The sequence below is a fragment of the Seriola aureovittata genome, chromosome 11 (assembly GCF_021018895.1).
Source record: "Seriola aureovittata isolate HTS-2021-v1 ecotype China chromosome 11, ASM2101889v1, whole genome shotgun sequence".
Classification (NCBI taxonomy): Eukaryota; Metazoa; Chordata; class Actinopteri; order Carangiformes; family Carangidae; genus Seriola; species Seriola aureovittata.
In genome coordinates, this window is record NC_079374.1 from 509010 (window position 1) to 525752 (window position 16743).

At 41.9% G+C, this 16743-nt stretch overlaps 1 protein-coding gene across 1 annotated transcript in view; it reads left to right on the plus strand.

Annotated features, from left to right (window-relative positions):
- The window catches only part of LOC130177603 (titin-like), a 174918-nt gene that overhangs the window by 65302 nt on the left and 92873 nt on the right, over window positions 1-16743 (plus strand). Inside the window, exons 84-104 of the mRNA XM_056389497.1 lie at window positions 4259-4348; window positions 4527-4616; window positions 4867-4941; window positions 5113-5202; window positions 5699-5734; window positions 8508-8558; window positions 9280-9678; window positions 9893-10171; window positions 10675-10944; window positions 11027-11166; window positions 11479-11605; window positions 11764-12030; window positions 12143-12409; window positions 12946-13209; window positions 13633-13772; window positions 13864-13990; window positions 14159-14425; window positions 14879-15145; window positions 15245-15511; window positions 16217-16356; window positions 16440-16566. Coding sequence (XP_056245472.1) covers window positions 4259-4348; window positions 4527-4616; window positions 4867-4941; window positions 5113-5202; window positions 5699-5734; window positions 8508-8558; window positions 9280-9678; window positions 9893-10171; window positions 10675-10944; window positions 11027-11166; window positions 11479-11605; window positions 11764-12030; window positions 12143-12409; window positions 12946-13209; window positions 13633-13772; window positions 13864-13990; window positions 14159-14425; window positions 14879-15145; window positions 15245-15511; window positions 16217-16356; window positions 16440-16566 — 3780 coding nt within the window. The remainder of the gene's footprint in view (window positions 1-4258; window positions 4349-4526; window positions 4617-4866; window positions 4942-5112; window positions 5203-5698; window positions 5735-8507; window positions 8559-9279; window positions 9679-9892; window positions 10172-10674; window positions 10945-11026; window positions 11167-11478; window positions 11606-11763; window positions 12031-12142; window positions 12410-12945; window positions 13210-13632; window positions 13773-13863; window positions 13991-14158; window positions 14426-14878; window positions 15146-15244; window positions 15512-16216; window positions 16357-16439; window positions 16567-16743) is intronic.

A 16743-nucleotide genomic window follows, 5' to 3' on the forward strand; every position in this document is an offset into this window, starting at 1 on the left:
TCTTTTTGGAATTTTTTTTTGTTTTATTTTTTGTTTTTTGGCTCTAAGCACTCGTTAGAGTGGACTGTAATGTTGAAGCCTTAGTGGTTACTAGGTTACTGAACATGTATATATAATGTTCTTTAAAGTACCAGAACCATCAAAGCCAGAGGAACCTGTAGTTCAACCAACTGCTGCCAAGGTTACTCCTTCAACACCGGAACGTCTTCCGACTAAAGGTATTAACAGTTGACCTTTATATTTTCAGTTGTTCTGCTTCATTTCCTGTCATGCTTTCTTTCACTCGTTAAGAGTGTGATCTTTGATTCCATGTTAGCCTTGGTCATTACCTAAAGGTTAAACAATACATAATGTTCTTTTAAGTGCAAGATGTACCCACACCAGCAGAACCTGTAGTTCAACCATCTGCACCAGAGGTTACTCCACCCAAGGCTGAGGCTGTTCCAACTAAAGGTACTGCAGCGATGCTCTTAATAGTTGCTTTGATGTACTGCTGTGTTTTATGTTTGTGTTGTTTAACATGTTATAAGTTTGTTTTATCAAGCACTGCTTTTAGAACTGCTTTTAAGTATCACATGGAGAGTAATCTTTATGACATATCTTCCATGAATATCTTCAAGTATGCCAAGCACTCGTTAGAGTGTGACTTTCACTTTTGGGTTTTTCTTTCAACATATACAGTAATTAACAAGATCACCATCTTATAAATAAATGTTCTTCTAAGTTGTCTCAGAACCCAAGACACCTGAGCCTCCAAGAAAACCACATCTACTGACTGGTAAACCTGAGCCAGATGCACCAAGGTACATCCCTGAACCAAAACCAGAAGAACCAAAGAAGGTTCCTGAAGCCCAAAAGAAGATTCCAGCAGCACCAAAGAAGGTTCCAGAAGAACCAAAAAAGGTTGTGGAAGAAACAAAGAAGGTTCCAGAGGCACAGAAGAAGGTTCCAGAAACACCTAAGATAGTTCCAGAAGAACCCAAAAAGGTTGTGGAAGAGATAAAGAGGGTTCCTGAAGCTCCAAAGAAAGTTCCAGAAACACCCAAAATAGTTCCAGAGGCACCAAAGAAGGTTCCAGAAGAACCAAAAAAGGTTGTGGAAGAAACAAAGAAGGTTCCAGAAACACCAAAGAAGGTTCCAGAAGAACCCAAAAAGGTTGTGGAAGAGATAAAGAGGGTTCCTGAAGCTCCAAAGAAAGTTCCAGAAACACCCAAAATAGTTCCAGAGGCAGCAAAGAAGGTTCCAGAAGAACCAAAAAAGGTTGTGGAAGAAACAAAGAAGGTTCCAGAGGCACCAAAGAAGGTTCCAGAAGAACCAAAAAAGGTTGTGGCAGAAACAAAGAAGGTTCCAGAAGAACCAAGAAAGGCTCCAGAGGCACACAAAATGGTTCCAGAAGAACTAACAGAACCAAAGAAACTGGCAAAGGTTCCAAAATTAGTAACAGAGGAACCAGTACCTCACCACAAAGAACCAACACCATCACCACCACAAGATTTGGAAACACCAAAACAAATTCTTCAGGCTACAAAGCCTCAGCAACAAGGTAGATATGTCTGTAAACATGACAAGCTGTAAACATCTTATTAACTAATCATTAACCATCTTTATCTTTTAACTCACTTTTTATATCTTTTAATCTGAGATACTGAGATAACCCATCTAATTCTTTTGTCCTCATGTCTGTACTGTCATGTTTGTTGACTGTTTTTTTGTTTTTTACATTATATCAATTATCAAAACAGTTAAACAGAGGGAGATACCACAGGAAACATCAGTACTAGCTAAACCAAAGCTGGAGGCGGGTACAACCAAGAAAGGTATGCTTCAACTTACAAATGTTTCTCAGGTACTTTTAGAAAGTCAGCACAATTGTAATTCAGTTTCTTGTAGCTTAACTAGGTGTGTTTAATTTGTCCCTGAAACCAGATAAGGTTATTCCTTCAGAAAAAGTAGAAGTTCACCCCAAGTTGAAAGACACTCCACAGCAAAGATGTAGTGATTCATAAGACTTGAAATTTAGCTATTAAATGAGGATAACAGTAGAAAATATACCACAATGAAATCTGTGTTCTTGTGTCATGATCTGTTTTGTTTTGTGTTGTTTTTCTCTTGGCCACCGCTCCATGGTGCAATTCTTCAATCTTGGGTGATATCTTAAAAATTATCCCAGTTCCTTTGAAGACTGATCTTAAAGAAACAGTAGTGGTTGAAGACAGAAAGGAGTCAGTTGTGATAGAAGAAAACTCTTTAAAAATGGACATAAGACAACAAATTGTTCTTGAAAAGGAAGAGCAAGTGGTTTCTACATGGTACAGTGAAGATAAGCACGTTGAAGATGCTGAGCCAGTAGAGGACATTGAGCCAGCATACATAGAATATGAGGATAGAAAACCAGAAGATACCGAACTTTTCTATGGAGAAGACTTTGCTCTCGAGGAGGAAGCTGTGGACCAGAGAGAAGAAATATCTTTGAGGTCTGTCTCTCCACCTCTAAAGAAAGTTGCCCCTCTTCCATCAAAAAGAGATATCACACCTCCATCTCAAATGATTCATCCTTCAAAGAAAGAAGTTTCTCCTCCTGACACTGGAATCACATCCAAAGAAGAGGCTTACAAGAAAACTCTTTCAGAAAGCAAACAAACAATTTATACACAACAGAGAGAAGTTACTGAATCATTTGTATTTGTACATCGTGAAGAACTTGAAGAAGCAGCTGTCTTTGCATTGGAGGATCGCGATAAACCTAAAATCAATGTTACACCTAAAATAGCCACTGTTTCGAAGAAGTCTAGACCTAAGGACGTCACTCTTTTGAAGCCAGCAGAGGAAGTGGAAGAAGTTCCATCTGACAGATCCATGTCTCCGCCTCATAGAGAAACTGTTTCGCCTCCATCGGAACAAGACTTACCTGGAATTCTGACCACGATTCCTCCTAAGAAAGAAGCAATGCCACCCAAAAAGATGAAATCTCCAAGGGAAGAAATCACGAAAACCTCTAAAGCTGCAGTAAAAATAAATCTTGAAGGCAATGTACCTCTTCAGAAACCAACTGCTGTGCCAGAAGTACCATCCCCTGAAGAACTTGTCCAAGCAACAAGATCTCTTCCAGTTCCAGCTCAGGTTCTTTCACCTGGGAAAGCAGTCTGTCTTGAGGAAGAAATTTCACCCTTAGGGGAAACCGAATCAACAAAGACCTCTCCCGCACTTCCCAAAACAGTTGTTGAGGACTTTCCCTCTGAAGAAGTGACCCTATCCAAGAAACCTATTCATAAAGACAGGGTTGCTCCAACCAAAAAATCTCAAGTTCCACCACAGAAAAAACTCTTCCCCCCTGAGCAAGAAACTCCACCACCCAAGAAACCTACTTCTTATACACCAAAAGGAATCACCCCTCACACTGATTCCTCTGAAGAAGCAAGAACCACTGCAACTAAACTTGCACCAACAAGAGATGATGACAAGAAAGCAAAGAAGGGAACACAGGAGATTGATCAACAAACTCTTCAGAAAGGTATTCTTTCATACTTGAGGCTAATGATCGCCATAAGATCAACTCCTCTTAAGAGATTTAACATCTCACATTTACTGTACTCACACTTCTTCCAATGTCATCTTCAATAACAGCAAAAGATGGTACATTTTCCACTAATCGTCACAACCTTACATTGTGTCTGTTGATTGTCTTTGAAACATGTTTTTTATGTCGCTACTCTACAAGGTATGTCATGTACTAAGGAACCTCTCTTGGTCTACTATCATCTTTCCTTGTCGAGTTTTTCTTTTTCTTTCATCAGGTGACATTCTTTCACATCTTTCTTTCTGTAATTTCTTCTGTTTGTTTGTACTGTTTGGAGTAACTCATGTCCAAATCATCTTTTGTCATTAATAAATCTTGATTGACCATGTTGTTGCCTTGGTCGTGATCTTGGCATCTTGTATTCCCAAAGTGTCCCCTCCAGAGGAGAAGAAACCATCTGTACCTACACCAAAGCCTTCGCCTCCTCCTCCTCCTCCTTCTGCTCCTGCACAGAAAGTTGCTCCTCCTGCAGGTAGTCTGTTCAGTTTGTACGTTCCTTGTCTTTGCTGACTCATCAAGAGTCAGTCATATTGTTTTACTTTTTGCCCATTTGTTTTTCTGGGTTCTCTTTATTGTCTCACTTGTCTTTAGATCTTCATGTTTTTAACAGTGTTCCTCAGTATGTTTAGACCAAACATATTGTGTTGTTGCTCATGACCTTGGCATCTTGTATTCCCAAAGTATCTCCCCTAGAGGAGAAGAAGCCATCTGCACCAGTACCAAAGCCTGTACCTGCTCGTCCTGCTCCTGCAGAGAAAGTAGCACCTGCAGGTAGTTTCTTCACTTGGTTTTGTATGTTGTTGTAAACTGGATGTCTATCTGTTTACTTTTTGTTTTGTTGTTTTGTTTTCTTGACTGTCCCCAGTCTTGCATTGTTTCAGTGCAACTACATTCCTTAATTGACCATGTTATTGTCTTGGTCGTGATCTTGGCATCTTGTATTTTTAAGTGTCTCCTCCAGTGGAGAAGAAGCCATCTACACCAGCACCAAAGCCCTCAGCTCCTGCTCCTACTGCAGCCAAAGTTGCTCCTCCTGCAGGTAGTTTTTTTCACTTTGTTGGGTGGGACATAAAAACACAGCCCTGTGTTTGTGTCAGTATGTTTTTTGAAAGTAGTGTCCAGTTCTGTTTTTGTTTCTTTATGCCTGATATCTCACAATTGTCTGTTTTTTCCATGCAACCTTTTTTCATTCTAATATCTTTTATCTGTCCTGTGTCTGTTTTAATTTTTTGTCACTTTCATATCTTCTGTCTTCTTGGTCATGACTTTTGGTAATTTGTGCTCCTAAGTGTCTCCTCCAGAGGAAAAGAAACCATCTCCTTCGACACCAAAGCCTCCAGCAGAAAAAGTTGTTCCTCCTGCAGGTAGTTTCTTCTGTTTGTCATTCATGTGGTATAACTCCTTGTTTGTCCCACTCAAATAAAGCTGTTGGGTCTTAACAACAGTCTGACTTCTTTAATCTTGTTTTGTTTGAGTGTATGTTGGTTGTTTGCCAGATCTTTGCCCATGATTTAATCAAGTTGGCATTCTTGTAGCTCCAGTTGCAGCAGTGGAGAAGAAACCCTCTCCACCAGCCGTAAAAGCTGAACCCTCTCCTGTATCGGAGGAAATCTCTCCACCTGAAGGTAACAGCTCTTCTGTAACTTACAGTCATGTTATTCTCTTATGTTTGTCTTCCACTTTGAAGCATTTCTTATGTGACAGCTTCAATCTTCATACAAAGCAACATGAGCTTTGATTTCAGAAATGCCTTTGCTTTCTAATTCTGTCTAAACCTGATGGTCTGATGTTTGTATTTCCTTCATATTAACAGTATCTGTTGAATGAGGCAAAATAACCTTTTTTTTAAACATCTCTTGGTGCATCTGCAGTTATTTTTCTGTAACTTTGTTCACTTGCAATGACAAAGAAAATCTGTCTCTTGATAAAACCACTGATTTCAAAGCTCACATCCAGTGCAAATTATCCTGGAAACAGAAAATAAATCAATGCCTCACTTTCTCAACTCAAGTTATCTGTCTTTCTTAGAAACTGAATTTACATGCTTTGTCTTTGATTTAGCCTGTATTCTAACAGTTTGTATTGTGTATGTTTACATTGATCTTATTGAAATTCTTGCAGACAAGGGACCAGTTTCAGCACCTGGACCAACTAAAGGTATACCAAATATTTGCTTCTTTATTTTATAAAGGCAATAATCTTAATGCATATTGCTATGTTAGTTATTGTCTCATACAAATACAAACTTCATTTACATGTTCAAGAGGTGTGTGAGTCCTGTGTTGTTAAAGATGAAATGTAGAGTTTGCTGTATGTCTGTACGTGAATGTTATAAAACGTATATTTACTGTGTCAACCACAGTGCTACCTCTTAAGCAAAAGGGTAAGATTCCTGTTCAGGAGGCAAAAACACCCGAATCACCGAAGCTGAAGAGTAAATTTACCAGAATACCTAAAGAGAAGGAACCAGAACCAGAAATCATTAAGCTGAAGAGAGTTCCAGTGAAAGCTCCAGAACCTGAGAAACAGGTTCTAACTCGTAAAGCTCAAGTGACAAAGCATCATGATCCAGAACTAACAGTTCACGGACTTCACGACAGAGAAGATCGAGAGATAATAACACTTGGAAGAACTGAACGAGTCTTCACTGCAGAGGAGGAGACAGTTCAGTTAGGCCTATTTGAGGAAGCTGAGAAGGTTGCAGTCATACAGAAAACAGAGAAAGAAGGTTGGACAAGAAGCCCAAAACCACAGAAAGAGGAGGACCCTGAGGCACCGAGTGTAGATAAGAAGAAAATAACTAAATTGCCAAAGGCAGATGAGCAGAAAGAATTAGTTAAACTAAAACCATTTGATAAACCAGGGAAACCAGAAGAAGAACCGCAAAAGATCCAACTAAAGAAGGTGCCAACTAAGCCTAAAGAACCTGAGAAGGAAGTCGTAACTCATAAAGTTGATGTAACAAGACATTATGATACAGAACTATCTGTTCAGAAGCTTCGGGATAGAGAGGATCGAGAGGTGATAACACTTGGCAGAACTGAACGAGTCTTCACAGCAGCTGAAGAGGCATCTGAAATGGAATCTATGGAGGAACCGGAACATCTAGAGGCAGAAGATGAGAAATCAAGATGGATAAGAACCCCTAAAGCGCCAAAAGATGAAGAACCTGAGCCAGATTTAACAAAGAAGAAAATAAAGAAATTGCCAAAGAAAGAGGAGGAGCCAGAAGTAGTGACATTGAAACCTTTTGAAAAACCTCAGAAACCTGAGGCAGCTGAGCCTCCAAAAGCTAAGAAAGAAGGTGAAGCAAAAACAGATACTGAGCGTACTCCATTCAAGAGACATGAGATCCCTCAGAGAGATCAACCCAGTGCTGCTATTAAACACAGAAAAGATGAAGATATTCCCTCGACAAGTCCAGAGGTAATTCCTGATGTCAGCAGAGACCAGACAGTGATCCCACAGAAGAAAGAAATTGATCAGGTACCAAAGGATGAGGAACCTACAGCTGCCGACAAACTTCGTGGAAAACCTAAAACTATTTCCACACCAGATAAAGAGAAAGAGCAGGTTGTGTTAAAACCTTTCACCAAAGATGCCAAGCCTGAAGAAAAATCTGAAAAAACATCTGAAGAGGAGAAAAAGAAGCCTGTGGACACAAAAATAACCAGTCGAACTCCAAGAGATGAAAGTCCAAAAGATCTGAAAGAACAACAGCTTCGGGGAGTTGAAAAGACTGCAACACCCAAAAAAGAGGATGAGAAAGCTCAGGAGAAAGAACCAGCTGTTCCACCCAAGAAGCCCAGTCCACCAGGAAAGAAAGACATGATCCAGCAGGAAGAAGGAGAGAAAGAGCTTCCACCAAAACAAACAGAAGCCGTGAAAAAAGGTGTTGAACTCAAAAAGACTCCATCGCCTAGAGTTGGTAAAGACAAGGTAGAAGAAGAGAAGGCCCTCAAACCTATTAAGCAGCTCAAGAAGGTTGAGCTCAAAAAGACACCATCACCAAAAGCTGAACCAAAGCCTAAGGAAATGGAACAAGTCCCCATTGAAAAGAAGCCAAGTGCTGAAAAAGTCAAGAGGATTCCCAAAATGGTTTCACCCAAAGATTCTATTGAAGCTGTAACACTCAAAAAGGTCCCTAAGAAGCCATCACCACAGGTGGTTTCAGAACCAGAGAAGCCTGGTAAAGGGAGGGTCCCCCTGGTGAAGGAGGTTTCTCCTGGAGCCGTGCAGATGAAGAAGGTGCCCACCCAGCCAGAGGAGGAGGTTTTCGAAGAGGAGGGAGAAGAAATGGAGGGTGAGGAAGATGAGGAGGCCTGGGGCTGGGAGCTTGTTCCTCAAGAAGACTGGGAAGATGAAGGGGTTGATGGGGCACTGGAGACTCCAGGCATGCCCGGTGGTAAACGAGGTGAGAGGAAGTCCGACAAACTCTCCCAGATGATGACTCTGGAGTTCCCTCATCTCATCTAAGATGACTCATCTAATCCTCATCACTTCCATATTTAATCACCTGATCCATTCATTCATCTAGAGCTCTTGTATTCATCTCTGTTCGTCTGTCCATCCACTGTCTGTCCACTTTAATGTTCACATGGTCCATCATATTGTGTTATCATCAAATGTGTCTTTATCAGATGTCTTCCACATCAGTCATTCAGTGTTTGTCTTCAATGTTCATGTCATTCACTACTCTCATCTTGTCTCATCACTGATCCATTTGTCAAACACTTCGTTCCACCTTCATCTTCTTCATTGTGTACCATGTGATGTCCCTTCAGTGTTTTCATGTGATGTCATGATCTTTATTTAGCATGTTAGCTGTTAGCAATGGTTAACTCTTTCTCTTGGTTTCTGCTGCTATATTGATGTCAATATTGAGGTCTTACAGAGAAATTTGAGACTCATCTTATTGTTTCTTGTCCAGATGGAAAACCATCAGAGGAGGCACCAAAAGGCAGAGGCCGAGGATTTGGGGGTGAGACTACACTGACATTAGAGCTCAAGTGTACTAACGGTTTTGGTCTTTGTGCTGAGTAATGTTTGAAGCAGTTTCACTTGCTCCATTCACAATTGTTGTTAAGTGTCTTGTTCTTTCCAACAAAATCTTCAATCTGAGCCCAGAAGGTTTGTGATGGTCAGCGACAGGCCAGGTTACATCTTTTAATCCAAAATTTTCCAATTTCACACAATTCACATTGTTGGTATCTGTACCAAAGCTCAGGTGTGAAAAAATTTGAAGGATACCAGCCAACAATGAAATTTACACTGACAACAGCTAGTATGAGAACTCATCATATCATTTAATCTCTGAGATGTGTTACCATGAACACAAAGGTATTTGAATGTTTTTTAGCATCAGTTAGTTTACGTTCTGTCTGTGTGTTGTATGTGTGGTTTGTTGTTTATGTTGTCTTTTTGCTTTGAGTTTTGGTTCTTCAAAGACTCCTTGGAAGCTCATAAAGAGTGACTCTGCATGATCCTTAGTCTTTACAGAATCTTATATTCTGTTCTCCCTAACACTAAAAACTGGAGCTTCAAAACAGATTTTTATTGAATGTGAGGTTACAGCAACTGAGAGACGTCTAACACACGGTAGGAACAAGATCTTAAAAACTTCCCATTGTCCAGTGTCTGACAATGTTCCTCACTCATCATCATATCTGAAACTGACTTAATTTTTGTATTTGATGTTGCAGCAAGACAAACCCCATCACCTGGCGATGGTGGCAGGGGCCGGGGCCTGAGGCCTGGTGGAAAGGGCCCATCGCCTCCAGAGGATCCCTTCGGAGGATTCAAGCTAAAAGCCGTCCCTCTGAAGTTCATCAAGAAGCTTCAGGACATCGTGCTGAAGGAAGCCGAGTCTATTGGCTCGGCTGCTGTGTTTGATTGTCAGGTCTCACCTTCTACCGCCATCACTTCATGGATGAAAGATGGCAGCAACCTGCGTGAGGGCCCCAAGCACAAGTTCACTTCTGATGGCAAGGATCGCAAGTTGAACATTATTGATGTCCAGCTGTCCGACACTGGTGAATACACCTGTGTGGCCAAGAACGCTGGCAAGGAAGTAACATGCACAGCCAAGCTCATTGTTGAAGGTAAACTAATGAGGTTTTTCATCCTACATAAATATTTTCACAACAATAAAAGCTTGATTTATTTTGTTAGTTGAAAAAACAAGCTATTTGTGGGCATCTAAAAGTACACAAACTCAGGTATGGTATTGGCACCAGTATGGGAACATTTTAAATAATACCAACACTTTATGTAAGTACAAATACTGTTTTTAAATGACTCCATTTCTCGGTGCAGAACTGCCTGTGAAATGGCTGAAGGAGCTGGAACCAGAGACATCATGTATGAAGGGTCAGCCTATGTACCTGACCTGTGAGCTGAACAAGGAGAGAGATGTGATCTGGAAGCGTAACGGCGCAATCCTGAAGAAACAGGCTGGAAAAGTGGCCATTAATGTCATTGGTATGCAGCACGCTGTGACCATTCAGAACTCCACTGATGAAGATTCGGGCGACTACACGTGTGAGGTAGACGGACAGGAGGAAGTCAAGACTACAACCAACGTCAAAGTGATTGGTAAGCAACAATTCAAGGTAGTACACCGGCTTCATGGGTCAAAGGTCAGACAGTCTAGAATCACACCTCACTTTTATTCAGTGGCATAGACCTGGCGGGTGGTTGGGTTGCGTGGACATTTGGTAATGGACTGAATCACCTGTTAGTTAGTTTCGATTTGGGAAAGGTTTCCATGAACCAGTCACTCTGACATATGTGACATAACTGACATCATTTTCAGTCCAAACCAGGGCTGCAGTTAAAACATCCCATTACCTTGAGCTTATATTTAAAACACTGATCAAACTGTAGATCACACCTGTGTGTGTGTTGTCCGTCTGATTCTGACCTGGCTTGAAAATATCACAACCTGTACCTACATCCACCAACACTCTCTGTTGGTTCTCAGACTGGGAATAATCTGATGCTTTCAGCGTGTGAAACACTGCAGCTCAGAGGTCTGTAACCAGGCTCAGACCTCAGAGTCAACACTGTTTTAAACAAACTGAACCCTCTGTCCTCAGAAATCATCAAAGACTGGCTGGTGAAGCCCCTGAGAGACCAGCATGTGAAACCAAAGGCCAAGGCCACATTCAAATGTGAGCTCTTCAAGGACACTCCCAACTGGAAGTGGTTCAAAGGAGACAACGAGCTCACTCCTTCAGACAAGGTGGAGATCAACAAAGATGGAAAGGACATGACACTGACCATTAAGAACTGTCAGCCCGAAGACGTGGCAGAGTACACCATCGAGGTGGAGGATCGCAGATACTCAGCGAAACTGACACTTGGAGGTCGGTGTAACACATGTATGAATCCACGTTAGAGAATCATGAGGCTCATGTCCAAACAGCTGAAATATGTCTCTAATTTCAGAGCGTGAGGCCGAGATCCTGAAGCCTCTCGCCAGCGTGGAGGTGGTTGAGAAGGAAGAAGCCAACTTTGACACTGAAATATCTGAGGATGATGTGGCTGGTGAATGGAAGCTGAGAGGCCAGGTGTTGACCAGATCTCCGGTAAGAATCTCAGAACAAACTGGTCTGACCTGCAGAGACAGCAGCTACGAAATGTGGATTTACCTTCTGGTCAGAGTCTTAGTCCTGTTTATTTATTCTTTCTTATTAAAATCAGAATTATGCTCATTTTGATTATATTTATGTTCAGATTGATTTAGCACTGTTTCTTTGTGTGAAGAAGTTTAGTTTGTTTAAAACGTGGTTTTGGTGAAAGCCGTTCAGACTTCTCAGAGAGTTTAGTTTCGGTGTCGGTTCTAAAACTCTCAGCACCAAACATTTCAAGCTCATGTTTGTCTGGACTTTGTTTTTCAGACCTGCGACATTAAAGCTGAGGGAAAGAAACGTTTCCTCACGTTGAAAAACGTGCAGCTGGATCAGGCTGGTGAAGTGTCGTACCAGGCCCTGAACGCCAACACCAGCGCCATGCTCACCGTCAAAGGTACAAACCTGCCACAGATAAATGTGGTTTTGTTTTCTGTTGTTTGTTGCGAGCTGCTGCGTTTGTCAGTCTTGGAAAACGGAGACAGATGTGGTAAGAAAAGTGACGGCTGTGTCTTTGTCTGTGTGAATAACTGCCGCATTATTCGCACCTCCCAGAGATCGAAATGGGCTTTGTTGACCTGTTGAAGGACATTTCTGTGCCTGAAAAGAAACAGGCTAAGTTTGAATGCACCATCACCAAGGATGTGGCAAAGGTCATGTGGTTCAGGGGGGCGGAGATCGTCACCCCGAGCCCTAAATATGAAATTATTGACGATGGAAAGAAACACATGCTGATCATAAACAGCTGTGAGTTTGACGATGAGGCTCAGTACACCATCGAAGTGTTGGGCCAGAAATCGGCCGCTCAGCTGGTGGTGGAAGGTAAGTGGCAGCTTCATGTTGCTCATGTTCTCTCTGTGTCGTCATTTGATGTTTGTGGCTTTAAAGTGGCACCAACCGGCCTGTCTGTGTGCACTGACCTCATGTATTCCAGGCATGAGGCTGAAATTTGTCCAGCAGCTTCAGGACCAAACAGTCAAAGAAGGTAAAACGGCTCGGTTTGAGCTGGAGCTGACTCACGAGAACGTGCCGGTGGTTTGGTACCGAAACGAAGTCAAACTCCACGTGAGCCGCACAGTGCTCACGCACGTGGAAGGAAAGAGACACACTCTAGAAATGAGGACGTTGTCTCTAGATGATACCTGCCAGATTAAGGCAGAGGCCAAAGGAATTTACTCGATGGCCAAACTGACTGTGATAGGTAACAACACACTTTCCTTTCCTTTGTCTTTGATCTTAGCTCTGCACAGTGTGTCGATCAGCTGATGCTGGGCAGTAATATCATTAACAAGTTCATATATAAAATATATAAATGTCTTTGACGGGATTTTTGTTTTTAAGAACAGTTGAATTAGTTAGTTTATTAAGTTTATTTCAGTTTATTTTCTTTATGAATGAAAACTGTTGTTCTGAAAATCAGAAATAAATACAGACGATTTCCAAACACACAACTTCCACAATTCACACATTAACATTTTCATTACTGATGAATTTGACTGTTTCCACGCCTTTTTCATTTTAGTCTATAAAGTGATAAAAAGAATGAGAATAAGACCAAGCTGCAATAAAGCAGAATTATATTATAATACAAGAATAATAAAAGTATTAAAATGACAATGATCAGTTTTCAGTGTCCTGTCTGTTCAGTTCTCTGCCTCTGTGCTGAACATTAGACTCTAAACCCTGCGTCTGTATTTACCTGAAACTGACTGACTCCTGGTCCTGGATCTGTTCCAGAGGGCGACCCCATCTTCGTGGTGAAGCTGCAGGACTACACCGCCACAGAGAAGGACGAGGTGACCCTGGACTGTGAACTGAGCAAAGATGTCCCCGTCGTCTGGTACCACGAAGAGACGGAGATCATCGCCTCCAAGATGGTGGTCATGAGGTGCGAGGGCACACGCAGGTCTTTGGTCCTGAAGAAGGTGGAGCAGAGCGATAAAGGGAAATACGTATGTGACTGTGGAACAGACAAGACCTCAGCCAACATCAATATTGAAGGTAAACATGGTGAAACCATCAGGTTTATTCTAGAGAAACTATCTATTGAAATCTGCAGAACAGACAGACCTGGACTCAAGAACGAGAGAAGAGGACAAACATCAGTTCTGAGGTTGATAAGTCATAATTTAAGAAAATGTCTCATTTTAGGAAAGAGAAAGAAAATGTAAACATAAAAACACGTGTTCAACAAATGTGGCTTTTTTCTTTTTAGTATTTTCACGTCTGTTTTCTTCTGTGGAGGTCTTTCTTATTTCCTTTTTATGTCTTGTATGATAAAAACAGGTGTGAGAAAGTCAGAATTATATGTATATACATATATATAATATATATATTTATATATATATATATATATATACATATAAGGTCATTTATTGGATTGAGTGTTGATTCAGAAAAAACTGACATTTTCAAACCCACCAGCTCGTGACATCAAGGTGGTTCGGCCGATTTACGGCGTGGAGCTGTTTGATGGAGAGACGGCTCGTTTCGAGGTGGAGATCTCGGAGGACGACGTCCGCGGCCAGTGGAAGCTGAACGGAGAAACTCTCAGTCCTTCCTCTGTGAGCTTCAGTCTCATCATATGATTTATTGTCCTCGTGTTGATTTGTGATGTGATTCACTGTAATAACAACAATGATAATGATTTGACAGGATGTTGACATCATTGAGGAGGGAGCGAAGCACACACTGATCCTGTACAACTGCAAAGTGTCCATGACCGGTGAGGTGGCATTCGCCGCCGCTAACGCCAAATGTTCTGCTAACCTGAAGGTCAAAGGTAAAACTACTTAAAGTTACTTGATGATTTAAAAACAATCGTCACATTGTACACAAGCAGAACAAACTGTCTCTGTAGAATGAGCTGAGTCTCAGCGTCGATGACATGAAGAAGAGTCTGTGTTTGATAGAAATGATCAAATCAAGTGAAACCCTTTCTATCGCTCAGAGCTTCCTCTGAACTTCCTCACTCCGCTGAGCGACGTTCAGGTGTACGAGAAGGACGAAGCAAGGTTCGAGCTGGAGGTGTCCAGAGCTCCGAAGACGTTCCGCTGGCTGAAGGGTTCGCAGGAGCTGCAGAGCGACGACAAGTACGAGATGATCCAGGAAGGAAACATGTACGTTCTGATGATCCGCTCGGCCGCCTACGACGACGAGGCCAAGTACATGTTTGAGGCAGAGGACAAGAGGACGACTGGCAAACTGGTCATTCAGGGTGAGGCCATGTTTTCACATGACGCTCCTTTAAACCTGAGAAACTCTGTTAAAACACATTCAACTGATTTTTTTTTTTTTTAAATCTGTGATTTATAATCACAGTCAGAAAAAAAAAATAGGTGTTTAGATTGATTTAGATTTAGGAATATTTTCTATTTTCCATCAGTGATTTTTTGGAATTTACTTAAATTCTCTGATTTCATATGAATCATTTTAAAGTACACCAGGAATGTGGGAATTTGAAGCAGACTGTGAAGTGTATATCTGGTGTCACATGTTCTTTAAAACTGTTGAAGCTGCTGAGGTTCAGGCCCAGACACGAACAGACACAGAATTAACAGTTGGATTTTTTCTTTTTGTTTTATTGAATCTTTAAACCCAGACAAATTATTTTTTATTGTATTTGAATTATGTGCTCAGTTTCATAAGTCTAAGTGTTTGTGTTCGTTAGGTATTCGTTTGGAGTTTGTCAAACCAATTAAGGACGTGACGGTGAAGGAGCGGGAAACAGCCGAATTCAGTGTTGAACTCTCCCACGACAAGATCCCGGTGGTCTGGTACAAAAACGACGTCCGTCTGCACCCGAGCAAGGTGATGCACATGTCGGATCATGGAAAGATCCACACGCTGGCCTTCAAGGAGGTCACCATCGACGACACCTCCATGATCAGAGTGGAGGCCATGGACAAGACTGTGACCGCCATGCTCAACGTCATCGGTCAGTGTTACAGGGTCCAACCTCAAGGCTGAAATGAAAGGATTAACCTGATTTATTTAAAGTAGATTTGTGCGATGACACCGCCCTGTGTCTCTGCAGAGGGCGACCTGTATTTCACCACCAAGCTGCACAACTACACGGCCGTGGAGAAAGACGAGGTGAAGCTGGTCTGTGAGCTGAGCAAGGCCGTCGCCGACGTCAAGTGGTTCAAGGACGGGAAGGAGATCACTCCCTCCAAGAACATCGCCATCAGCACCGACGGCAAGAAGCGCATCCTGATGGTCAGGAAGGCGGAGAAGGCCAACATCGGCGCATACACCTGCGACTGTGGCTCAGATAAAACCACAGCCAACCTCAACATTGAAGGTAAAACCTCTGAAGGTCATGAGGAGGATGTTGGTATGAAGGAGTCATGTGATATTAAGATATTCTTTATGCTATCTCACTTGACTTGAAGTGTTTCTGGCAGGAAGCCTTCGCTGGTTAAAACACATTGTTACATGTAAAATAACATGTAACACACATTTACTTCTGTTTATTGTGTGGAGAAATAAAATTAACTGGAAACATGAATGCTATTAGTCCGACTGAGCCGGCGGCGCGGAGCACGTCGCCCTCTTGTGGCCAAAACGAATATTACAAAAGCAAACAAGCACATTTTTTTTTTTCCCAGAGGGGCAAGTAAGTAAAAATGTGTTTTTGGGGGCGGCTGGCAGGATGATGGATGATCCTGCTCACTCACACTGATTTAAACATATTTGTGAAGAAGTTTTGAGGGTAAGACACATCTAGTTTATTTTGACAAAGTTTTAGATCTTTGGGAGAAAGAACCAAAGTGTTGTGTTGATATTTTTGTTCAGTGTATTTTGGCCAGAAACTATTAAGCTTTTAAAACTCTTTCAGTTGTTCGCATCAGAAAGACGATGTTCCATTTTTATTAGTTCTTCATTCTGTCAAGAACAGCACAGTGGTTCTGGTCCGACACATGGATCAGGATCACAATAGTAACTCTGTCTGTCAGACCTGACGTGGTCATCAAACCGTGACTAACACTGCCCCCCCCCCCCGCAGAGCGCGACATCAAGGTGGTCCGTCCCCTGTACAGTGTGGAGGTCACAGAGACAGAGACAGCCAAGTTTGAGACAGAGATTTCAGAGGAGGACGTCCATGGAAACTGGAAACTGAAGGGAGAAGCCCTGCACCAGTCTGCTGTGAGTCTTCCTCTGTGACCTGAGCTTTCAGTGAAGACCAGGAGTTCACCGACATTTGGTTGAAACGTTCTGTTTTCTTTCAGGACGTTGAGATTAAGGAGGAAGGAACCAAACACATGCTGATCCTCTATAACGTCCGGATGGACATGGCAGGAGGCGTCGACTTCTCAGCCGCCAACGCCAAGTCCAATGCTCAGCTCAGAGTGAAAGGTGAGTTGAAGAAGCTCATGTCTTCAGCCTCAGACTCACTGACATTGTTTTTCACTTTATTGTCTAAGTTGTGTTGTTATCAGCTTTCTGTTTGTTAATGAGATAATGTCAAGTGTTTTAAATGAAGTGGGATGCTAAAGTTAGAAAACGTTTTTGTTCTGTGGAATGTCTCCACAT